This window comes from Dromaius novaehollandiae, chromosome 17, assembly GCF_036370855.1.
Source record: "Dromaius novaehollandiae isolate bDroNov1 chromosome 17, bDroNov1.hap1, whole genome shotgun sequence".
Classification (NCBI taxonomy): domain Eukaryota; kingdom Metazoa; phylum Chordata; class Aves; order Casuariiformes; family Dromaiidae; genus Dromaius; species Dromaius novaehollandiae.
Genome location: NC_088114.1, coordinates 5,854,259 through 5,880,306, shown reverse-complemented (window position 1 = coordinate 5,880,306; position 26,048 = coordinate 5,854,259). Strand labels below are relative to the sequence as shown.

At 40.1% G+C, this 26,048-nt stretch overlaps 1 protein-coding gene across 1 annotated transcript in view; it reads right to left on the bottom strand.

Annotated features, from left to right (window-relative positions):
* The window catches only part of TMEM132C (transmembrane protein 132C), a 218,977-nt gene extending 203,752 nt beyond the window's left edge, over positions 1–15,225 (bottom strand). Inside the window, exon 1 of the mRNA XM_026114607.2 lies at positions 14,643–15,225. Within this exon, the coding sequence (XP_025970392.1) occupies positions 14,643–14,700 (58 nt within the window). The 5' untranslated portion in view covers positions 14,701–15,225. The remainder of the gene's footprint in view (positions 1–14,642) is intronic.
* Positions 15,226–26,048: the final 10,823 nt, after the last annotated feature.

Below are 26,048 nucleotides of genomic sequence, written 5' to 3'. Positions count from 1 at the left end.
ATAAAGTGACACAGGTAAGAGGCAAATAAAAAAAATCTATCATGTGTGTACAGTTTCCGCTGCTTTATCTCAGCTGAAAGCTACTAAAAACATCTTATAAAAGCGTTCTTAAATCAGATACTTCTGAAACAACTCAGAGGAGCACATGCAGCAAGCCAGAAGCAGGGCTACCTTTAACCAGTTTATAGGGAAACGTATGTTTGGTTTTCTTTTTTCCTGCACTCTGTTCAAAGGGCTGTGAAACGAAGCCAAGCACAGTCATAGGCTCTCCTTTCCAGTACCTCTGCGACTGGTAAACTTCCAAAATACGCACCGCTCGCATCCATCTGTGTTGCAGGTCCACCTCCATTCCCTGCAGATGCGCCAAGCAGTCTGAAATACTTCCACTGAACTTGCATTTTCTCCTCCTTCCTCACAACTTCACTCTCCTTTGATGAGGAGTAAACACACTCTGGCCTATCCAACACCAGGACGTTCACCTCTTGAATGACGATAATACAAAAGTGTTAAGTTCACCTGCCCACAGAAATCTTCTCAAAGTAGTTATTACACACAGATAAGTTCAAAAGTTACCCGACAAAGCCCTCTACGTTCCCTAAGATATCCCTCCAATAAATCATAGCCAAATGCTCTCTTTACATTCTTTGCTGACACTGTCAGTTTCTAAACAAAATGGAAGTGATTGCATTAATGGATTTCCCCCAGTCAGGTAAAGAAAGGTTCTTTGAACCACAAGATGTTTCTTTCAGCACAAAGTGTCACTGAAAGAATCCAAGTTCAAATCCATTCCCACATACCCAGGGACTTTCTTCAGGCTTCTTACTCTCCTTCCACAGCTCAAGATGTTGGCACTCCATGAATCAATCTCAAAGGATATTAAAAGCAGCAGGAATAGCCTACAATGAGCCAGAAGGCTCCCTCACAAAAAAGAATGTTAAGTTTGCCAAGTCAAGCACTAAAAAAGTAATAAGGAAATCCACACTTAAACTTAATTCATCCCCACATACATATGCATTAAGATGCAGCCTTTAATGACGTATTATTTCTTCCAAAGAACTTCTGCCTTAATGCTGATGAAATGGACAGCTGCTCACCATTTCCTTATTGTTATGTATGACCCTATGTACTAACTCAAGACACAATATGTAAGTGTTGTACTGAATTATTAATATCCTGATAAGTTTTTTATGCTGCTTGTCACAGTACTACACAGAGCACTTCACAAATACTACTTTTTTCCCCACAATGCCCTCCAAGAACAGGATTTTTTTATTGCAGGAGGGTGACCTGCAGTACAGCAAAATTAGCAGATGCCTCTGAGAGTACAGTTGCTAATACAGATGCCTAATTTAGAAAACCTTTGGCATGATTTTCTAAAGAATACAGTATTTGTGCAAGTTCACAGCAAATCTCTTGCTATCTTTAGAGACACCTATGAAAAAACTGAGAACATAATATAAAAATAAGCAACTTTCAAGCATAATACTAACTCTGTGTCAGGGGCAAGAACAGAATCTAGCTTTCCAGAGTCTTACTAAACTGTTTTAACCATCTTTCTCTTTCTACAGTTTCTACTTCTTCCATGATACACAGGTTAACCTGCAAGCTTATCCAGCACATCTGGCTAAGTAAATAACAAAAGGATTCAGAAAATGGAGTACCAATTGCCAAGGGAAGTTTGAGAGATAACATCAGATGCTCTGAACCAGACATCCTCCGTCTTCTTTCTGTACTTTGCACTTGCCTCATGAGGACAACCACGTGGTCTTTGAGGTGCTATTAAAAATGTGTTCTAGGATGCTGTCACCAACATTGAGTATGAAAAACAGTGACAGCCACAGAGGCTGTTTATACTCAAAAATGCCAAGTTCCTCTCCATACAGATTCTGAAGTTAAACTCATACTAAGGCATCTACACACCTTCCAACTTCTGCAACAAATGAAGCACAAGTCCACAGGCAGTAATCTCCTTCAGTACAAAAAAGAATTTATTCCCAGAAAGCTATCCATCCTGGGTACAAAATGAGACAGCGCTCCTATAGATAACCACCTGTTCCTTAACCCTTGTCACCCCATGAGATTGTGTCCTCCTTTTCTGCATGAAATGGAATAGGGGAAGGAGGCGTTTTGAGAACCAGTGAGACAGCCTCTGTGGCTGCACAGCCTTTGCCCTGGAAGCTGGGCCCATGGTGACTTATGAAAGTTAAGAGGAACATACCTGGCAAAATCTGTACATGGGTTCCTGCATCTGAGATGCAGCACACTCCACAGAGACAAGGTTTCCAGCCAGTTCACCTGCCACACACACTCTTTCATGTCCGTGTTTAGAACAGACTAAACCCAACTTTCAGACATAGACCTCTGGCAACTTTGAATAGATTTTTCAATGGAATTAGCTCGAAAGCTATATGGCATAAAAACACACTGAAAAAAAACATTTTTAGCCCTGCTTTTACTTGTCTTTTTAATGCTGGAATAAAACAGGAACATGTTTGCAGGAGTTATCTGCAGTCATGAATCTTGCTTATTAAAAATGAATGCTGGCACTCATATATCACCACCACTGCAGAAAAGGAGATTAAGGAAAACATCATCTATCTTTTCCTCCAACAGTGAAAAAATCACAAGATTTAACCCAACTGGTGCTGTTTACCGAAACACTTCTGGCTGGCTAGAACTCTGGATTTCTAGCTGGCTTTGTTCTTGGAAACAACTGAACCACTTCACTGAACTTTCCCAAATAAGCCAGAAAAAATGCAAAACGGAAAACTTCAGCTAAAGCTGTTACAGCTTGAGAAAGTCACTTTTTTTTTTTTTTTTAAATAAGGGTATTATAATGAAAGGTGGTGAACAATTGTAATCTGGATGCGATTTTCTGATATACAGATACCTACAACAGGTCTGATGAAAACTTGTGACTAAAATCATCTTATAAACTATCAGTTCAGACCAAAAAATGAACCCATTTTACTACACTTCCCTGACTTCTTTTTTGATATAACACTGTGCCATTAGAAAATATCACATATGCAATGAATTAGACCACAGACTTTTCATCTCCTTAAACTGCTTTGAAGTGTTGCTTAGTAAACCCACTAGAGTTAGTTTTTCCAATGAAGAAAGATTTCTTCGCTGGGTCTTCATATTCTGAGTATTCCATGTGGTCTATATTTTCTGCTTCTTCAGAACAGTTTCCTTAAAGCTCACACTGTTTGATTTCATTTTCAGTTAAGAGGAAGTAAAATCTGAAATGTGGTCAGACAAATTCATATCAATCTGAATGACCCTCTGGAAGCATTTCTCTCTCTCCAGTGACTAAAGGAACAGAGTAATTAGGATCTTAACTTAGACACCTAAGCTCGCATATGAATCTGGGCTAATTGGATGGTTTTCCAAGTGCTAACCACTTAACAGAGATTACAGGCACATCTGCTCTTTGAAAAATAAGTCTACAGGTTGAATTAATCTCACCTACATTTATGATGCTATAATGCAAACGTCCATGTGTGGATGAGTTGTTGCTCCCACTGTAGTGAGTGAAGATGCAAGCAACACTCAGATGAAATCCTGAGAGCAAGCCACCTCACTCTAAAGCATAGATCTGCATTTGGTCAGATGACTCACACTGCTGAACAACAGGGACTATTGACCAGATCACCAACGACTGTGATGGGTGCAACACAATTGACACTCCAAAAGTTAAGCAATCTTCAACCCCCAAACACAACTCTAAGAGCTAAAGCATCTAGATTCTGTAGACTACTAGTGAAAATATTGTCCTTTCACTCTTGTCTCATATCCCTCAGCTGTACAGGGTAGAAAGTAAGGCTAACATTCAGAAGCAGTGAGGGTTAGATGAAGACAGAAAGCACTACACAAACTACGTATTATTCAGTGAAACAATAGATAAAATGAGCAACTGCTCTGCTCACAAAACTTCCAAAGTATCTGAGCTTCTTTCTGTGCCACCTAAAACTCTATGCAGGGCTATCACAAAACGTGGGATGGCATAACTCAAAACACTGGTTACTTTTTTGTTTCCATCCCAAAGTAATAAGCAAGCATAAATATTTTTAAACTCCTTTGCTTGTAACAGCCATGTAATATGGATTAAATGTATTTAAAGTTATGTGAATACATGAACTCAAATACAGTGTTTAAAACATTTTCCCCTTAAGTATACAGAAACAGCAATTTTTAAATTGCACCTACTGTTTATAAATGCAGACAAGTGGGGGGGCGGGGGGGAGACTGACTTCCAAAATCACTTCAACTCTGACAGTACAATTAGCAGTGCCAAATTTTATTTGGCACCTGAACTAGGTCCCCTCTTCCAGCAAGTGAATATGTAAATGCTGTAAAAGAAGAATTCATACAAAATTGTCCTCTGCCTGTGAATAGCACTAAGAATGTCCTCTTCATCCAATATGTTCCCTTTAATAGGAAGACAAATTGCATGGCAAAATGAGGTAGAGTGAGGATGCTTCAGCAAGCAGCCATGAATTGGTAGATATACAGACCAATACATATGTGGGCTGAAATGGTGATGAATGGCAAAACTCTTATTGAAGTAAGTAGAGCCAAGATTTCACTCATGAAACACATCATTCATTACAGAAGAGCTAGAACTTGACCACCTAACAGTTTATGCCAGTGTCTTGGCAGTTCCTTATGCACGAGGAGTCCACAGGCACACAATAATGAATTACAAGAAGCCATGAGAAACTAATAAGCACTGGTGACCCCAGGGATTCAATCTGACACACTCTTATTAAATGATAAATGAAGAGAGTAGGTACAGGAGCCACACAATATAAAAAAATTCAGAACATTGCCAAAGGTAAGAGATTCATTCCAGGGTCTAGGTCAGGATCCAAAATTTTATATACAAACAGAACTGTAGATTCGACCCCAGCTTTATAGAACACTGCTAATTATGAAAGCAATTTTTCCCCCTTCCCAAACAGAACTAAAACAAAATCAATGCAAGTTACTCTTCAAATATGCTATTTGCATATTGGGACTCTCCTGAGCAATACTGCCTAAAGGCATGATTTTTACCTCAAACCTGTTCTGACATTATAGCACTACATGATCATGTTTAAACATCACCTGATACTTCCAGTTAAAGTGCCACAGTTTCGTCACTACGGCTAATTTAAAATGTGTTTTCAAAATTCAGACAAAATTTCCATGGAAGCCTAAAGCTTTGAGGACCTGTGAAGCTTCCAGCCCAAAATATAGTGACATACAAATTTCATCCACGAAATAACCAAGGCAGTGCCATGAATCTGCAGTTCCCTGAATAACTGCTTAAGTTTAACAAAATAAGACCTTCCAGATGGACACTGCACTGTAGGTGTTTCCAGACCAGATCACCACATTTGTCTTTCACAAGCAACACCCTCCTTTCAGCCACAGACTGCTTGTGAGGCTGCAGGGAGAAGAGACTGGTTCGCACTGCCATGCACAACTAGAAAAATTCCTTCTACCATTTTACTAATGTTCCAAAGCATGATATATTAGTCATCTTTTTTGGACTGATTCCATAGGCTAATGAGCAGCTCCAGTGAATTGCTGAGTGCCATTACGTGACACTGATCTCAGATCAAGGCTTTTTTTCCTGGGTAAAACTGAAACAGTAATAACTCACATTACTATCTAATCAGCTGCAGATGTTACTGTAAAAAGAATGAGCAATTCCACCTCAAAGAAGAAAATATTTTTTCTACCCACATTATGATAACAAAAAGGTAAGTAAGTGCTATAGTCACACCCCTTTCACAGATCAGCAAATTAAACCAGAGAGGGGTCACCGAAGCATTCACATTTGCACTTCAGTCAGAAGAAATAAAGGAAACAAGGGATCCTGCCCACAATTTCTTGTTCTTCATGCAAAAAGTCCCTTTTCCCTCCAAGAGGGGGTGGCAAGAGGGCATCAGCTCGGGAAGAGAGCTCCCTATTTCTGAAATCTATTAATAGATTTCCTTCTGAAGTTGTCAGTAGGATGAACTGGATAAGCACAAAGGCATTAAAAGCAGCATCAGCTCAATAGTGTCTTCTCATAAAAGAGAGTGTTTGTGAACACCTTTGAAAATCAACATGGAGAACACTTCGGTATTAGAGTCACTTTGCTAATTGAAGCTTTTTTAAAAAAAAAAGTTTTATCACCCAAAGCAGTGAGACTCAAAAGACATAGCAAGACAGACTCACAAAAGACCAGTCAAGAATAAAGAGCAACTCAGGTGGCATCATACCAGCTTTTACAAGAGGCACAGGCTTTAACTTGCATTGGGCATTTGCAGCTCTCTTTGGCTATTAACGCCACAACTTGTGCAAAGTGTCTCACATGGAAATTCATTGAGCAAGCATTTTATGCCACAGATGCTGCCCCCACAAAATTTGGAACCCTTTCTAGTCATGCTCCCCATAGCTCATATTCCCCATACTCATAGCTGCTGTATGACTCAAGTCTGAATCCCGTATTACAGCTGCAAAGAAAAGCATCTTTTCCATCTAACAAGTCTGCCATTGCACACCAGGAGCTGTGAAAAGCAACATCAAGTATCAAGCAGAGCACCAACTAGAAGAGCAGAGCAGGTACAGAGGAAATTCCAAATTGATCTAACCATTGAAAGTGCAGAAACATTTGAGGAGTGACAACCTAGAGCTGCTAGGAAGTCTGACTAAATACAATTTGCTTTTGGGGGAGTTTTTAAATAAGTCTAGTGCAAAACAGGAACGCTCCAGAGTTTACAGGCTAATACAAGCAGTAGTCCAGCCTCAATAAGGGGCAACCATATTCAGTCTGTCTTCCCTGATGTTTTGATCAGTGAAAATTAACAGGCACTGGGAAGTCAATACTGTATTACCTTCTCCACAGTAGTTATTTATTGTATTTGCTTCTCCTTATTTCATGTCAGCAGAGTGATAAGTCATTTGATTCTGCAGAGTGCAAACAAACATTCTAGCTCTTTCTACAGAGATATGAAATTAAAAAGAAAAACTCAGGTCTTGCAAAAATAAACCAGGTTTAAAAGATTAGTGACTGATAGGGCACAATTACATTCTCCACCAGCAAATACACAACACCATGTGAGGAAACACTGAAAATGAGTGCACACAAACATGCTCCAACAGCCCTGGAAGTAGTGCCCCCCCACCCCCCACCCCCAGCTTTGCTCTTGTAAACCACTGAGCTCTTGACTGAAGTTCTGAAAAAAGAAAACTATTCAATCAGAAGCAGATGCTTGGCATGGAATATTTTAGCTGAAACAGTTAATGCTTGGAGAGCTCATAAGAAACTAAAACCAAAGTCTTTTAATGGCCATTATAACATCAAGCAATGCTCCTAGTCCTGTTTGTAGTAACAGTGCATGAAAGTTAATATTTTTAGTTTTATTTCAGGAAAACAACTTTAACTTAAGCATTAAAAGTTATATTTATCTGAATGAGAATATGGAGATATTTTAATATATGCACTTTAAAAAAAAGACATAGAATCAACAAGAGGAAAGAAAATGCCCGATACAGAAATCAAAGTTGTATAGTGCTTCCAAGTGCCTCTCATGTTCTCTGTGTTTAATATCCTGCACTGAACGTATAACCTAAACAGCTCCGCAAACAATCTCTTCTTACTATGCTGTCACATGAACAAATTAAAGCCATACCGCCCCAAGCGTTAGGCTGCAGGGCCATAATTGTTTAAGCTGTCCCTCCCCCACTTGGGCCCATCCTCTTTTGCTTATACAAGCAGTCAGTTGATCCCAAGGTGATATAAACTTACCCTCCTACAAGTGAGGGTTTTGGTTTTTTTTTTTTTTTTTTTAATGTGTTTTATCTCCTTGAAGCAGTTTATAGAGGAATTGGAGACAGGCCACTGCTGGCGCAAAAGGAGAACGGGCAAATCAAGTGGCCTGGGCAGGGTTGCTCAGCTTGGGAGAGAGCAAGAACCAGAAACCTGGCAGCACCAATTTACATTGCCTTAAACTGGTGAGGAATTGCACCCTCAGGCAATACAGCTGGCTGTAAAGTGCAATTTCAACAGGACAGAAATGCTAAAGTTTTGAAGTCTTCCTTCATTCTAAGGCAGAAGAAGGAATTAAATTGTTATGCAAAATCAGAATTCATCTCAAAGGTTATTTGGAACAACAAATCTTTTCACAGTAATCATACCGAGATGGTTCACTTTTGTAATATTGAAACAACGTATTAAAAATACTAATGATATGTTCTACACAGTATATATGCTATTACCAGTCCATATTTGAATACATTCAGTGGAAGTCAAAATGATCATTTGAAGTGAAATATAGCTACCTGAATGAAAAATAAAGTAAAATTCATTTAGATGAAAGTACAATAAAAAAGTAAATTGTTTAACTATTTTTCCCATTCAATTTTGTAAATTATATCAGTTTCAGAAATATTTCCAAACAAAACACTGATCAGTTGAAAAATTTTAAATCAAGGGGGAAAATACAGCGATTACCTAAGTAATACAATGTCAGATGCACTGGTAGATATTTTTCAGCCTCTGAACTCCATGATTCCATGTTACAGTTAACAAACAGCAAAAACTAGCAGACCAACCCCTCTGTTACACCAATATCTTGGGATTTCTGCATACCTTTTATTTACTTAAGACTTCCTCTTAATGCACAGTAAAAATAGCTTTTATGTGCGCTCAGGAGACCATTAAGGATTTGTTCCATCCAAACGTATAAACATTTTTGTAGAAGTCTGTTTTCATAACTGAGCAAACTCTCATCCCCCCTTTGCATTCTTATTTATTTAACTTCAAGGTTTTCATATAAGTGTCAAATTCCTAACCACTGTTCGCTGACTTAAGTGTTTGCCTAGAATTATTGAAAAGGCCAACTCACTTAACAATTCTCAGCCTCCCACTGCGGCAGGTCTGGGGATCCTTAAAGAGCAACACGTACAACAAAAAAGTACTGACTGCACAAATTCTGGTCCCAACAGAAACTAATGCACAAGACTCCACTCTCTTAGTTGCTGAATTTATGATAAAAATTCTACAAGTTTCACACTGTCCTTGTACAAAATTGAATCTTTTATAACAGTTGTAGAAGAAAGTGGAAAATGTTACACTAGAAGAAACAATTAACAAAAAGGGTGCTTGACCTTACACGTGACACTTTAACACTAGTGGATGCTAAAATCAGATTAAATTGTTACTGCAGTATATAATAAAAGAAGTGTCCACTTAAGAAGGCTTGTCTAGCTGTTTACATTTGTCAAGCTGCTGAAACTGCACAGTACTTTCGATAATGACAGTGGAGCTGTGATTAGCATGATCTGTGTTATTCAAGCAAAAGAAGTGCCAGAAAACATTGTCTCTGAGCACAAAGTTACTGACCCAAGATGTCAGTGATGCAATAGTGAGACATTAGCACATTTCTTAAGCACAGTGGCAAAGAACCACTTATTCAAGATGTACTTCCCTAAAGAAAAGTTCAGCTAATTGACCAGTAGTGCAAAGATGCCTGTAATTTTAGTGATGGGGATGACACTTTGTTTATGGAATTCAAACTCAACAGATGAATATGCTTTAGAATAGCAAAGAAAATAGAAGAGTAGATTCACTGGGTCATTCCACTAGGTACAGTTGAAAAGAAAAATGATGACCTGAGGCTGTGTATTGACCCAAAAAAATGCACACAAATAGATAAAGAGAGTATTTCCATTTACTAACTAAAACAGACACAGGCACTACTGGAGTAAAATTACTTCCAAAGCTAGATGCATCCGCAGGCTTTTAGCAGATACCTCTAAGTGAGGAGACTGCAGAAGCTATGAACTTTCAATGCACCATTTGTCCGTCCCCGTTTCAAAGGGGTCACATCTGTCACTAGAGCCTGAGCCAGTCCACAGAACACAAAACAGTACAACTGTCTGAAGAGCTGAACACTGCGAAACTGTTTTTTCTAGGGTACTGAGTCTGTAGGAAGACTGAATAAAATATAAAGGACACAGGCCTGTAAGAGCAAGCCAGGACAACAGAGTTTGAACCAGATAAGGCAAGTTGGCTGGCCAGTAAGTTATTGCACATCACTATGAAGGAGGTATCACTCACATTTCAGTAAAACACCTTGAGTTAACACCTTACAGCATCACAGAATATTACCTGTATTTGTATCGCAGTAGTGTTTAGATGATAAAAAATAAAAAGGTCCCACTGGACAAAGTGGCAAAGCAAGGATCAAGTCTTCCACCAAGGAAACTACAATGTCAGCAGATAAGACAGATCAGGAGTAAGAGGGAAATGACTCACCAAAACTCAGACAGACATCCCTGGCACTAGAGGCCAGATCCGATTCCTGCCACGCAGCTTCCCTTTCACTCAAAGGGCATTCCTCTTCAGCATCGAATCTACCTAGTATGTGTTTCCTTCAAACTGAGGGATTAATCTTATTTTCATAAGTCACCCACAATATTTGCTTGCCTTCTCTGTCTTATATCATCAGTTTAGCTTCCTAGTATCCTTATTAGGCTATTTTCAATTACTCTCTCTACACATTTCTTCCACGTTCTCTCAACTTGTTGCTATTTTGCTTTCACATCTTTCATCATGTTTTTTCCTTCACTCAATAGCCAGGACACATCTAGTGTAGCCTGTTAGATGTGAACCACTGCCAAAATCTCCGTGTGGCAGCACTAATTGGCATGCAGCGTGTGAGCAAATTCCCCTCAATCAAAGGGTTTACCACAGACGAAGAAAACTAGAATACAGCGCAACAAATCTGACTCTTCTTCAGTTGCATGATTATATGCTGAAGATTTGAACCTTTCCTTAGTCCATTTGCCTTAGACTAACTGCCTTGAAGTACAACGTGGCCCTAACGGCAGTTATAAACAGCTCAGACATGTGAACGGCTCCTCTCACTGCAATGGGGCATTTCCTTGAAAACCCTACCATAAGAAAGTCTGTATGCCAGCGCTTCTAGCAAATTTATCATTATTCATAGAGTTTCTAGCTATTCATTACAAGCCAGTTTTTCAGTGGTGCTGACCTATCACTTCTGCTGATACCAACCAAAAAAAGCCCCACCAAATCCCAAATCTCAAAACAAATCCCTATCCTTTCTTCTCAAACATTTTATCAATACTTACTAATATTAAACAATTTAAGTAAGCTTAATAGTGTGCTATTTATTACCTTGTTTCATATGAATACTTAGTTACACAGATCAAGAGCCAGGCACATATTATGCATTACAAAACATGTCATACTTGTAATCACTTCTGTCACACAGATGTGCATTTAGAAGCATGTTTGAACAGCCATTTACAATATAGCAATGGCTACATACTTCGCTAGGTAAGTATGGTGTCCAAACTTTAACATCTACTACAAAATATGAAAACAAGATAAATTAGGATATTAATAGTACTATTTCCATTTTGAAAGTTATATGCAAAAGACATTATCCACTTATAAAACTCTATGCTATTATAATTAAACATAACGCAAGTCCCTACTGTGTTTTTAGTAGCACTAATGGGATGAAATTAAGAAATAGAAAATCCAGGATATTTTTCATAACATTAAGGTATACCATGCTATTGAACCTCCAAAATAAGTTATAAAAATTTCACTGTGTGACAAGTCTAAAACTGGAATGAAATGATATTCAAAATAAAGATCCTCAGTCAGTTCTGAGACCACTAACTAAAATGAGGACTTATATCAAACAATTGTGGTATAAATGAGCGCAGAACCAAAGCAGCTGCTATGCCAACCTCTGGATGCACAACTGCATATACATTTTTGTACAAACACTGTTATGAGTGCCTAGAATTCAGGTAGTTCCATGCACATTTGACTGCTGTTCATGTTCAGTATTTCTTTGTACGTGCCTATTTCTGCTGCAAATGAATCTATACTGTGGTCATGCATCCTTGACTTCATTTTTAGGACTTACTACGTTCTGTATTTCCAGTTTCTACAATTCTTGTTCTAGCTCACAGCAAATCTGAAACTGAGACTTCCCGGTTATCTATTATATAGTAAAATAAATCTGCACACTTGCCTTCACACTTAATGCTCTGATTCAGGAAAACAATTAAGCAGACACCTAACTTCAGGCTCATGAATACCTCCTATTGGCTATAAAGAGATTTAAGCACATGCATTAGCACTTCGCTGAAGACAGCTCATTTCCTGAAAGGAATATGTATATATACTTGGGATTTACTTATGCAAAATACAATTTTACACACATATGTGCCACCTAGAACACAGACATCCAGTAATTAGTATGTAAAGCATGTGCATGTACCTAAATGCAGAAGCACTTTTGCATGCTGACTTTTTTATACAATTTGGTCTGACTAGAGGCATGGCTTAAATCAAATGCCAAGCTTCTTTCTTGAGATTGAATGAATTAACATTATTAGCCAGATAATAACCACAGTATAATGCCACACTGAAGCCTAAGGCAACATTTCAGGAGAATTTTCTTAGAAATTCAGGCCTGATAGGAGATGCTAATGAGTTCAGAGAAGTAAATATAGTTCTTTAAATAACAAATGACAACTTGTCTATAATAGTAAGTTTCTCAGCAGATTTACAAACCTTTTTGCTTGTGAACTAGAAAGTGACTTTCATTTAGTTGGACTTTAGCTCTCAAGAACAATCACTATCCTAACATGCCAACAAAAAGTGCAAATACACAAGAGGAGAGCAAATGAAACACTTGTTAAGGCCTCACAAGAAAACCATACAAACACCTTATTTAATAAGTTTAATTAACTGGCTCTTTTCTAAATTGTACTGTGCAAAACAATGCTGAGAGGCAAGTTTCTTGCTCAGAAGCTTTGCTTTACTTCTCTGCAGGAAGCTAGTATTTTTTTCCTCTTTTATTCTCAAAGAACACAGCCCAGAACCTCTCAGCAGCTGCTGCTGGTAGCGGCTAGCTCTGGCACCACTACTGACTTTTTTAGAGCATAGTTTAGTCAACATTGACCCAGGTTCCAGCAGAGATAAATGGCTTAACAAGGTCTGGTTGTTTATAACCTCTTGGTGTAGCACTTTCTCCCACTTTTAACAAGTGTAACCTACAGGTTTCTCTTATAAAATTGTTTTCAGATAGAAAATGTCCACATGTTGGTGCCTAACTCTATTAAGTCTAATGCAAATGCTAATTTGAGAAGATGCATTTGTGACTGTCAAAGCAGCGTAGCAGGAGAGATGTACTGCTCTAGAAGAAAGCCAGACCCTCTTTACAAGTCTGGGTCTCCTGCAGTCTCTGAAGGTGAGCAGGAGGCTAATATAATTCTCACCTCCAGACTGCAGCAATCAAAACAGAATCCCATATTTTAAATTCCTCCCATCAGCACTTTTACAGCATGTTGAGTCACTGGGATGTCCATTAATTTTAATGTACTATATCAAAATGACTGGCATTAAGCAGGCCATGCAATTTTCTGCCAGGCACTTTGTTTTCCCTACCAATCTGGGAAAAGTCCCTCTACGAATGGCCGCAGATTTGGCCTTCGCTTCACTCTGGAGGTACTTCTGTATATCTCCTGGCTGCCTCTACAATCAGCTACCCTGGGGAAGGGGTTGGCAGGACTGGATTGGAACAAACTAAACAACGAAGGGTCTTTCACTAGTAATCTTCTTATGTCAGTCAAACAGCACCACTAATACCAACAGGCTAAAAAGCAAAATGATTTTCTGTTGTTAGGGATGGCAACAACAGAATTACTGAGGGTTTTAAAGGTTCCCTCCCCAAAGAGGAAGGGGGCAGCTGTTTTTATAAAATAACATCCACAGCTACCATGGTCTGAGCAGGAACTGGGAAGCGTCGAGACATGGCAGTCACCTACAATTCTGCACAAAAAAACCCTGTTTGGATCACGCACATACCACAACTCGCATCCCTGTATGGCTCCAGAGCAGATTTGCCTTTGCCAGGAGCTCCGCGATCCCACCAGCTCAGTAACGGGAAGATCATCAGATCGCTCAAACGCCTCTGCGCTGACACCGACCTGCTCCTCCCCGCGGCGGGACCACGAGCATCGCGCCCGGTGCGGGTACGTGCAGCAACGGGGCGGGAGAACGGGCAGAAACCCAACTCCAGCATCAGCTGAAGAAGGTTATTCCATAATCCGAACACTGTCACTGTATCACTAGTGCTTCTTGCAGTCTTTTCACCCCTCCACAAACTCTGTCCCAAACAGGGACACTCTCCCATAGAGAAGACCCCAGCATTACAATGCAATAATTAACACTATTATTTGCAAATACATCTTGAGGCAAAAAGAACGGAAACTTTCCCCGTTTTCTCCTATCAGTCAAAAGCAAACTTGCAAGGTCTCTAAACAAACAAGCATGAGGGGAATTAGAAATTTTAGAACAGCAGAGACAGGGAGAGGATTAAAAAAAAAGAGAGACAAGGGGGAAAAGAAGGAGGAAGAAGTCGTTTCGTTCACACGCTGCTACGGGGGAAAACATGAAGCTCGCTCGGGAGGGAGCTTCAGTCAGTGCCCGAGCGGCTGCAGCGCAGCCGGGCCAGTCTGCGGATCAACTGGTGCCTCCACTCTCGGCCCCAGCAGACCGGGGAGGCTCCCGCCCCGCGCGGCGCCGCCGGCGGCAAGTGCCTGCCGCTTACCTCTGCAGAGCAGCGCTCCGAGGAGCAGGCTGACAGCCGCGCCGCCGGCCCCCGCCATGCCGAGCACACGGCGCCGCGTCCCGGGCGCCGCTCCGCGAGGCTCCGCCGCCGCCGCCGCGCCGCTAGCTGCCGCCGCCGGCCGCCCGCGCCATGGCCGCGCCTCGCACGCACAGCTCCCCGCGGGGCGCAGCCCGCTCAGCGCCGAGGCGCGCCGCTCGCCATGCCGGCTCCGGGCCGGCCCGCCCGCCCTCGCCCCCTGCCCGCCCTGCCCTAGCGCCGGCGGGGGCGGGCCGGCGGCGCGGGGCTGACAGGAGCGCCGCCACCGCCGCGCTCCCCGGGCAAAACTTTTGAAGCGGGCGAGCGCGGGGCGGGGAAGGTCCCCGAGCGCGGGGGGAGCCGCAGGGGCCGGGGCTGCCCGCGGCCGCCCGACCCGCAGCGCCCTCGGCCGCCGCTCCGGCCGGCTGCGCTTCCCCTGCCTTTATCTCGGGGCCGGCGGCGGAGGCGCGCGGAGACTTTTCTCGGAGGGGGGAGGCGAAGCCCCATCGCCCGGCGGAGGCGGTAACCTGGGGGATGAACGAGGACGCGCTCCAATCAGGGGGAAACCCCCACGAGCACCCGCGCGGGCACCCGCGGCCGGCCCTCCCCCTCGCCCCCCCCCGGCGGCCGTTGGGCTCGCGCTGGCGACCGTTGGAGCTCGCGCGGGGGGGGGGGGGGGGGGGCAGCCCCCCCCTCAACGGCCGCCTGCAGCGGAGGGGGGCGCGCGCGCCCTGAGGGGAAGCCGCCCCCCAGGCAGCGGCTGTGGGGACCCCGCCCGCGCACCCGCCTGTCGCCGAGCGGGCGAGGCGGAGACCGGGACCTGGTGTCCGTCCCCTCGCGCGGAGCCCCCGCAGGAGAAGGCCGACGAGGTGAGGCCCCCCCCCCCCGCCAGGGCGCCGGGGCTGCCGAGGGGGAAAGACGGCTGCCGAGCTCAAATGGCGGGAGAAGGGCTGAGTCCCTCCCGCCTCAGGGCGCCGGTGCCGCTTGGCCAGGTCGGGGTGAAGCGCAGAGGTCAGGAGGGGCGCGCTTGGGCGAAGGGCCCGGCCTCGGGGCGCGAGGAAAGCCCGCACAGAAGTGAGGGACCATCACGACCTCGTTTCTTCAGCCTTGCTTTCTCAAGCGTTGGCTGAAGCAACATGTATTTAAAATAGCAAACAAGAAGAGAGCCCTACTAGAACAGGACCCTTCGTTGCACATATATGCTTCCCTCAGGAGAGAGGGTGAAAAACATAGCAGGTTTTAATCACGTTGCTTAAGGCATTACAACCTCTAAGCTGAAAAGATGGACCCACCTGGATTTTGCCCATCTCCAGCCCGGTCACTGCTTCTTCCTCCTCATCCTCTCTTTCCCTTCCTTCTGTAGGAATCTTCAGTTCCTTCTTCCAAATGTAATTCTCAGGCCATATTTTTATTCCCACTCATTTAATTTGATGCTCTCATCTGGGAGTCATGGATGACTTTGGCTGGTATCTCTTTCTCCTCCTTCTGGCCAAAAAAGCAAGTATGCATAGTCCAACACTTAACATAATTTTTGCTAGAGCTGTGGTATAAAGTAGCAAGGTATATTTTATTCAATAAGAAGTACTAAGCACAAGAATCACCTAAATAGGGTGTAAAACCCACTATTCCTTAACAAAACATTGCTTGAAAGCAATGATTTTGCTTGCAACCTGCTGCTTTTATCCCGAGAAGTTAGGCCCTGACCCTTCAGGCAAATACTCACAGCTGGGCCCTTTTCGTTGGCTAATTGACTAAATTGGTGAGATCTGTAGCCAGATACTGAAACAGGAGTGAGCACTCTTCTTTAGGTATTTTCCGAAGTAAAATGAGTAAAACTTACTTTGACTGATACTAAAAAAACCCGATATGTGGGGCATTATTCCCAGTGTAATAAGCCAAATCAGAAAAGACTACCTTAAAGTATAGAATCCTAATGAGGAACTGAAGGGAAATTTATCTGTAGTATGTTTTGCATTGTCATGGTCTACATGATTTTATTGTCAGTAGCAGCTAATTCAAATCTGGAAAAAGCAAAAAGAGTATTTCATATGGATGTAATTCTAAGACAGTTTTCCTTCATAAGACTGTAAAATAAAAAAGCTTTTCTCAATGAAAAACTCATTCAAAAATGTGCAACATTTTTGTGTGACATGTCTCTTCTACTGTGATCATGAATTCTGCTAGACACTACAGATACTTGTTAGATGAGCTTAAATATAAGAATCCTGCAGCCAACAGTAGAATGCAGGAGCTAACAAACATTTATGCCCTGTCTGCACTTGGATTTGTAGATAATGTGTGTATACAATTTATCTGATTTATAAGGTAAAGCAGGTACAATCAGGATAAATGGCATTCCTTACCAAGGGACCAAAAAACATTCTATTGTTATTCATAAACTACCAACATTTATCATCTTTTCTTTGAATTGTGAAGAAAATTTCAATTTAATGTGAATTAGAGAGAATATGAGATAATTTGGAAATACCAGCAAGTAGGGTATGTCCTATTGTCAAATCCAAATTGCAATGTATATAATGTTATTTGTGTAAAATAAAATGCTCAGAAAAAGGTTTTGGGTATTATGTGTAGAATCCATTGGCAAAGACTTTCATAGATAAGAAATAGAAGTCAGATAACAGGGTGATAAACATGGTATAAAAATCTGAACAGAATAGATTTTGCTATCAGCTATCTTTATGCCTTTGCAGTTTGATTTCTTGCAGTGGATGCAGCTGGATGCAATTTTTTAGGTACCAGAATTTTCAATAGAAGCTATGCCTAAGATGATTTGTTTAGGTTGGCATTTTCAAAGGAACCTGAAGGAGTTAGATATGCAAGTCGTACTCAAATTCGAAGAAACTAGCTTAACATATTTATTAATTCATTTATAATAAAAATAGGGGATGCTGTGAAGGATTTAAAACAACAATATATTTAATAGCAAACATAAAAATAGAGGAAGGGTATATCTGAAGGCAAGGGGAAAAGGAAGCTGAAAAGGAAACCTAAAAAAGGAAAATGTAACATTAAGATGCAAAAAATACAGAAAATGCCATTACCAGTCTTTGATGTTGTTCAAATTCTGCCTGTGAACATGTGAACAAAGGTGTTCTTTATATGTTAAATTATATCTAATCCTAAAATTTGTTTTGTATGATATGTTATTGATACAGAGTGGTTTTGTCTGTTTAAAGTTAGATTCTGCCATTTTATTCATGTTGATTATTATGATACTCCTCAAATTATCCTACTGAGGTCAAGTAGGTTAGTTTGCAGAAGCTGTATAAGATGAATGGATTTGAGTTTAGTCCTAAGAAATCAGTTCTATTCTCATTGAAGTTTATGGAAGTTTAACCCTTTTCAAAGGGTTAATAATGTGAGTGAGGAGAAATGGTTAATTTTTTTTTTCCAGTGGATTTTACCATTAACTTTAGCTTAGACTTAGCACGTCGTCGTAATGATGTGTCAAGGTGTTTGTTCTGAATGCAAGGAATGCTGAATAGTGTATAACTTAATTTTGCATAGATTTTGTCATAATTTTGTTGTTTTTCAATTGTAATAAGTATTTCATGAACAGATACTTTTAATATAGTTACATAATTTGATTTATATGAGGGAATCTCAAGAGTTTATATCTCAAATTTTGATGTCTTCGTGGGCTCTTACATGTGTGACTTAGAACATGCACAGCTGAAGTTTTTGGTCTTACATGCAGTGTATTGCCTGCATATATTTCCTGTAAGGAAATATGGAATCTCCTCAGAAACAAATAGATGGTGACAGTGGGCTAAATTTGCCTTCTTAGGGTCACTCAGCGTCCTACAATTTTTGAAAGGAGCCTGCAATGTACTTTGGGCTGGAGCTGGACCTACCTCAAGGTCTGTTGCAACCTCCACTTCAGATTTTGGGAACAGCAATGTTGAGGTCATGTGCCAATTCACTGACCCAAAGCTGAAAAATTAAAGCAGCAAGAAAACCCCATCAATCAAAGCACATATTGCCATGTGCAAATAGCAACTGATAGGGGAACTCACCAGCCTGTATGTAGGCACTGAGATCTTTTGAACAACTTGTATTTTGCAGGTGCACCTACTGCATCCATACAGAAGTTCTGTATGGCAAACATACCTCACCAGCATTTATCAGATGAAAACGTGGTCATACACTTTGAGGAGTCTACATGTTAAATAGGTGATTGAATGTTACAGTAGGCACTTACAGCTATCCAATTTCATATTCTTTTGTTGGATAAGAAAAAAAGCTATGGTGTTGTCTTATACTAAACATGGAAATGTATAACATTCATCATAAAATGGAAAATGCTTGAAGTACAAAATTTTACACATTTTTCTTAGTGTGCAAATGTGTTTATTTTAAGGGGAAAAATGGACAAATTATGTGCAATGTAGACTTTCTGTAACAAAATCAAAAACGTACTAACGAGACCAAAGATGGGACTGGAAGCAAAAGTATGTCAGAAGGAATAATCTGATAGGACTTTAGAAGGGCAGACACTGGGGCTGTGGTGTTGCCAGCAATTTAACACTCCTGGCATAAGTGAGTATAATAGACATTACAGCCTGTAATCTTGATTTTAATCAGTCTATAATGAAAACTAGTCTTTGACCACTGCTATGTAATTTACCCCAAAAATGTATATCGGCCTTGATACACGCGACTATTTTTGGGTATGATCATTTAACACTGACTGTGTCTTACTACTTGAAGGCCCATTTAACTTGTTCTCTGTTTTTACTTGCCATGTATTGTTGTCCTTGGCACTATATCATACAAATGACTCTGCCTTTCAGTGTGACCTTAAACAAGTCACCTACTCTATTCCTCAATGTCCGTATATGTATAATGGGATAATGATACCTAATAGCTTCTGTAAAGTGCATGGGCATGCAGAGGAAAAAAGCAATGTATATATTCTAGCATTCTTTAAAATTAATAGGACTCAGTGAATAAATAGTTTTCTTATTTAATGTATGCCTCTCTTTCTGCTCACGTATTGTCTGCAATTTATTCATAATTGTTTTTTTCTTAACTCAGTTGATTTAATATAAATTTAGCATTTCTTTTTAAATCCTTGGGATGCAATCATGGCTCGTTTACTGCAAGTGTCCATACTGAAACTGCATTCTGTGTTGCTGCATGTATACAAAGTCTCAACAGGAAGAAAAGGAGGGGGGTGGGCCCCAAATTCTGCCAATGATCTGAGGCCATGTTAAGGAATAGAGTGGAAGAATGGTCAGGATTCAATTTTATCCCATCCTTGTACCTGGATATGTTATCATCCCTCTTCTTTCTTCCATGCTTTGTTTTGTAGCTGGACGTATTGCCATTTAAGGTGATTTTATTATACTTCAGCATGAGCATTTCTCCTTGAAATAGAGATATAATCTCTTAGATTTGTTCCTTTGTGCTACATGCAGACAGCATGGCATGGGTTTATATTCAGCATATTTTGTGTTTATTTTTCTATTATAGTGCCTAGAGCTGTCATCTTTTGGGTTAACTAATTTGTTTAACAAGAACTTAGGATCATAAGATGCCATAACTTGGCTGAGTCTCTGTGATCTTTCCCAGTTACACTCATGATTGCATGGGTCAGAAATTTGGGTGGGCGCAAGTGTGTATCCTTCAGAGCTGGGGAGGAGGTTTCTTTTTTGACCCAAAGAGCACACCTCAAAATCTAGCAGAGTCCATTGAAAAGAATAGTAGATATTCAAATCACTGATGTCACGGGGAGCGAGTATGCTGCCTCCCCTCCTACCTTTTAACGCTGCTACAGAAGTGAGATGAATTTCAGTAACAATGGAGATGAAATGCCAGGTGAGTAACAGTATTTTTACATATTGTCTAATTCTATTCACAGATGGTTTGGTAAAGTAAGGGAAGTATCTCTTGTCTCATTCCTGCCTTTGCAAAATATGTAGTGGATCAGGAAGCTTTAGAGAAACAAGTCCAAGAAAGCAATTTCAAGGTGAATGGTATGTCATTTAAAATGGGACATTTGATAAAGAATGTATAAGGATCTATGAGTCTTTTCAATATTTGAATTTCTGGCTCCAAAGGCCTTACCTGAGACATAAGCTTTAGAAAAGTCATGCTATTAGCTAGATGAAGAGTTTAGTTTTCTGTGCTTTTATAAAAAATTACTCTATGTTCATGTAAAAGCTTTTCCAAAGTGTTCAATAATCAAAGTTTTTGAACAGTCCTGTCTTTTTCTCAATGTTCTAAGAATCTTTATTATAGAATAGCTGTACAGAGTCAGACCAAAGGTTCACCTAGCTTGTTTCTGGCAGTGACCAAAAACTTCTTGGGAAGGCTACAAGAGGAGGGCAAGTGTGCAGTGGTACTTACTCCTTTCCCAAGCTCTAAAGATTTGAGGCTCAGGGAATTCCTGAACCAACAATTGTATCATTGTCTTTGATAATGCTTGATGGATTTCACTCCCCTGGATTTTTCTAATTGTTTTTGAACCCGTCCACATTTTTAGCATCCACAAATCCTGTATCGATTCTTGAAGCAAATACCAGTGGTTTTATACATAAATAATGATTCTGTGTGACTTTATTTTGGATGACAAGCTTGTGATAACTCAGAAGAGTCAGTTTTTCATGAGCTCCATACTTCTAGTAAAAACTCAAATTACCAGTAACATTTGAAACTATTAGGTTCCAGGAACATATGCAAATATAACTTGATCATTTGTGAAAAGCAAAACTGAGCAGAACTTGAACAGAGCTATGGCTAATTATTTGTTTTCATATCACAAACACTTGCTGAAATCTCTGGCAGCATTTTTCTCAGTTTCTTTCCTTATTTCTTTGTTTTATCCAAGTATTATAGCTTACTGTAACCTGAGACTGCATACTCTTGGGAAGGATTCCCTTCTTTCATAAAGCTGGGCACTCACTGAAACAATGGGGTCCAGGACTAATTATGATTTCTGGATTCTATTGCAATAGGGGTCTATAAACCAGTAATGCCTATGTCTTATATAGTGTTTTTCATGTGTATACCTTGTAGCAGTTCTGTATATGAGTAACATTTGGAACAACTCATCCACAAGTTTTTCTGATCCCTCTTATTGCTTCCTTTACATTTATGTATATAAAATACAACAAATCAAGGTATCTTGAGAAGCTTCAAATATATATATCATAAACAACTCTATTTAGTATATTTTCTGCAGTGTGAATTAATTGTCTTAATATAGATGTACTAAGGACACAAATATTGTCAGATATAACACATTTGAAAGGTGTTTGTCACTTTACTGCAGGATGTTTTGTTTTGCTTCAAGTTAAGTCTTTGAAACACTCAGGCACATCTGTTGCAGGTTGCATTTTGAAAAAGGATAGCTACTTCAAAGTGCTGTGTCCAGGATAAATTGCTAATCCAGGTGAACCCCTTGACACTTAGGCTCAGTTCCACCATTACTTTAAACACGTGGTAACAATTATTAGACTCTAAAGCTGTATTAGACATACCAGATCTGTTGTAACTGTACATGTGAATAGTTACATTAATACCATATTCTCTGACAATGATAACAGAAGTGACAGCATCTGAGCAGGGGTTAAGATAAACATCTTTCATCATTTTCTTAAAAAGTCTTTTTTGCCTATTAGGGTTGGTTTAAGCTCAAAGTAGTGAGTGAGTTTTGTTCTAAGGTTTTGGATGAAGGGGAGTTTTCCAGCTGGGTGCTCGCAGAGCCAAATGTGGGTGAGTGCCTTTGCAGTGCGAGCAGTGCCCTCTGGTGCATCAGCCAGGGCTGCCTGCATCGTGCCAGAGGGAAAAAACAGGGCACAAGGTAGGCTTCCTCCCCCCCCCAATGCATCTGGTACTCAAGAGCAATATGAAAGTACGAAGTTTCATTACTGTGGCACACAGATAAACAATATTCAGATCATTCTGTGATCATGATGGATTATTTGGTCGTAACAAGCATATTATCCTTGCTTAATGAATGGAACATGCCATTTCTTCCTAGCCATTGTCAGTCTTTGATGCAGTACAATTAGCAGAAGTTCTCATTTAATTACCTAGCATAATAGGACCTGAAAAGCTGAAATTCAATCTTTCATATAACTACTGCTTTTCAACAGTCCCTTAGGCTAATGCGGATAATGTTCTAACCTAATGCATATTATTTATAAAGAAAACATTGCAAAACAAATACAGACTTACAGGAGTATAATACTTCAAATTGCTTTAGGAACTGTTTTGATTACTGTGACCAATAACTGTGGTAAATTCGTAAAGATGCAATTAAATAGTACTTGTTAAAAATTAATAATAATCTAGCCAGAAGTAGGAACTTTAATATATTACCTCTGTCTCTCTCTTTTCCCCATCAAAAGAAGGAAGTTGACAGCAAATACATTTGTAATGACATTTTAGATACAGCTGTCTTTTTAATGAGAAGAATTCTGATTCATGCCTGTGTTGGGATAGATTTTATTTTAAAACATAGAAAACTTCCTTTAAGTGCATAAATCATGTCATAAAAATAACCATTCATAGAACTAAGCCATTTATTATGACTGTCTCCAGAAAACTAAAAACTTTCAAAACTCACTTCACTATACATTGTTCTGTTCAGTCTCTGTTATACATTGACACTTAATTGTGTAGGAAGCATGGAACAGGCTACAAAGTTCTTACACTAGGGCATTCCAGTTCTGTGCAGAAACACTGCAAACACCTGATATGATGCTTATGTTTCAGGGGGTTGTACTAGATAACCTGCAGAGGTCCCTTTCAATATAAATTATTCTATAATTCTATCTCGTAATTTATGTGACACAGAAATCACCAAGTTATTTTAGGGGGACTTCTTTTAATGTGAAGGAAAGGAAAAGGGTTTTTTCCAGTAATAGCTGTCCATGCTGAGCTCTCAGTAAATGCATCTCAAAGAACATCCAAGCAGAAAGAGAATGAATCTAGTTTGTTCTTTACAAGTGTCACCAATCCCTTAGAAATCATTGGTGTTGAGAGTAGGAGGTTAAACTAAGAGAAGAACTTAACCCAAGAAGCTTTAGAAAAGCAGGTCATTGGATCAAGGGACTACAGTCAGCCCTGGATGTTTCTTGCAGAAACCACCATCACTGTCACCATCATGAGACTTTTAAAATGAAAGGTAATATGACTCTGCAGATGAGCCATAGACTATTTATTATGTGCCCATTAAATATTTGTGGTCTGAAGATCACAGTTGGGCAGTCTCTGGCATCCACAGAGATAGGATGTACACTTCATAACATCCCCTGAGATCAATAGGAGCTCACAAGGGAGTCTGTAACCCTGCCTACACTTCCCTCTTTAGTAGCAGATACATCAGACTTTGTGGTTACAAAGTGCAACTCAATTACCTAAAGTGATGTGTTTTATTTAGACCGAGCAGATCAAGGCAGGAGCCACCCACATAACTCTTCTGTCAGTGCTCACTGCTTTTTTGACTGTCTTTGCCAACAGGAGTTAGTAAAAAAAAACCCTAAAGATGCCCACAGAAAAATAGATCCAACATCTAGCTCTGTGGCTAATCTTTGATGTTCTAGGCTGCATCATTCAGCAAATTCTAAGACTTCCAATTGATAGTTTAACGGGGCCCATGCGCCAAGCAGAAATAGCTCTTTAACCCTTGAATGTCTTAGATAAATCACAGTATCAGAACAGCAGGACATTTTTCCATAGTAACAAGATGGAAATTTGGCACTTTGGGCTCAGAAGTGTCATTCCACTGAACTATGGCTCCCACTTTGAGTGCCATAAATAGTCAGATTGTGCGTGAAGTCATTTTTCTCTGCTGACACAAAAAGCATTATAAAGACTCATTGATGAGCTTTTTTAAGCTTCCTTGATTTCTCTGTCTTCTCAAAGATCTGTTAGACTTAAGGCTGACATAATGGTTCATATATCAGGAATGTTTTTTTCCTCTACTCTTCATAAAGTAGGAATTGTCCAGGTTCCCACAACTGTGTACAAGCAACATGTACTGGGCTAAATTAAAGCTGCTCAGTGAGACAGCTTTATGTTTTGCCTACATTGCCACCAAAAGCAGCTACAGAATAAGTACAGTTAAATTATCGTTTGCAGTAGAGCTGATCAAAAGGCATAAATAATGAAGGATAATGTAAAGGTAAATCAGGAATTTTATTAATTTCTCTATTAACGCAAGGCCGAAGAGATATTCAGTATAAGTGCAAGGGCAATTTTAAAATTGTCCTTTTGAATAGAGGCAATGTTTGTGGAAATCCTTACCACAGACACCATTGGAGGAAGAAATTTATAGCATTAGAAAAAGAAGGGAGACTCGTATGGAGAATGCCCAAATTTACAATAGTGTAGCATTTACTCAACTCTTCAAGTTTCAGAAATTTTATAAAACCTCACCCATCAGATTATTAGCTAACTTTTAACCTAAGAAAGTAAGGAACTCTATTTGCTGGCAAACTATCTTGTGAACATGTACAACAATTCCTTGTGCCTTGCTTGAAGCAGATGCAAGATACTAAATCAGGGGAACCTCTGAGTCAATAAGGTATTCTGACTTGTATGTTCATAATAACTGAAGAAAGATTTAATTAGAAATAACCAAGAAAAGATAATTCCCTGGCTTTTAATTGCTAATTTCATTTGAAAATACAGCATTTAATTGAATCAGTAGTCAGCAACTGCATTAATCCAAACCCTTTGCTGCAGCTGCTTCTAAGAGGGTTAAACTGTGAGAGCTTTTGCTACTCTTACCTGATTTTATGATGAGGCTTAATTTAAAACTACACATGACAGCATACTAGAATACTTTGATACTATTGTCAATAAAATAGAAACATAATTGTCTTCTGTTATTAAATCATTATACTGCATTGGCACCTAGAGGTTGACATATCGTATTTGTGCTAGGTATGGTACAAAACTGTATTAGATACGTCTTGGACACAAAAGCTTGCAATCGGCAGCATAAGAGTTGGATGGAACTTCTCTGCAATTTTCTGCTACAAAGGCATGTGTTATACTTTCAAAACACTCAGTCAGTGCTCTGATTTCAAATACCAACTGTGTTTTCTTGTCTAAAACAAAGTAACTTTCATCCAGAGGAAGCAAAGACAACTGCACACTTGTGACCTCTAAATAGATAAAACGTCCACGTTTTGTGTGCAAGCCTTTGCCCTCTCTGTCCTGTGGGATGCTTTTCCCTGGGAGAACGAGCAGTAGAAATTATTAGTGTTCCTCTCGTTCTCCTGGAAAGATAGCAGTCTCAATCCTTCTCTCTGAAACATCCATAAAAGCCTCCTCCTAACTTCAAGGGCAATAGCAGGTCTGAGTGTTCACTGTCTCCTAGAATATTTGTTT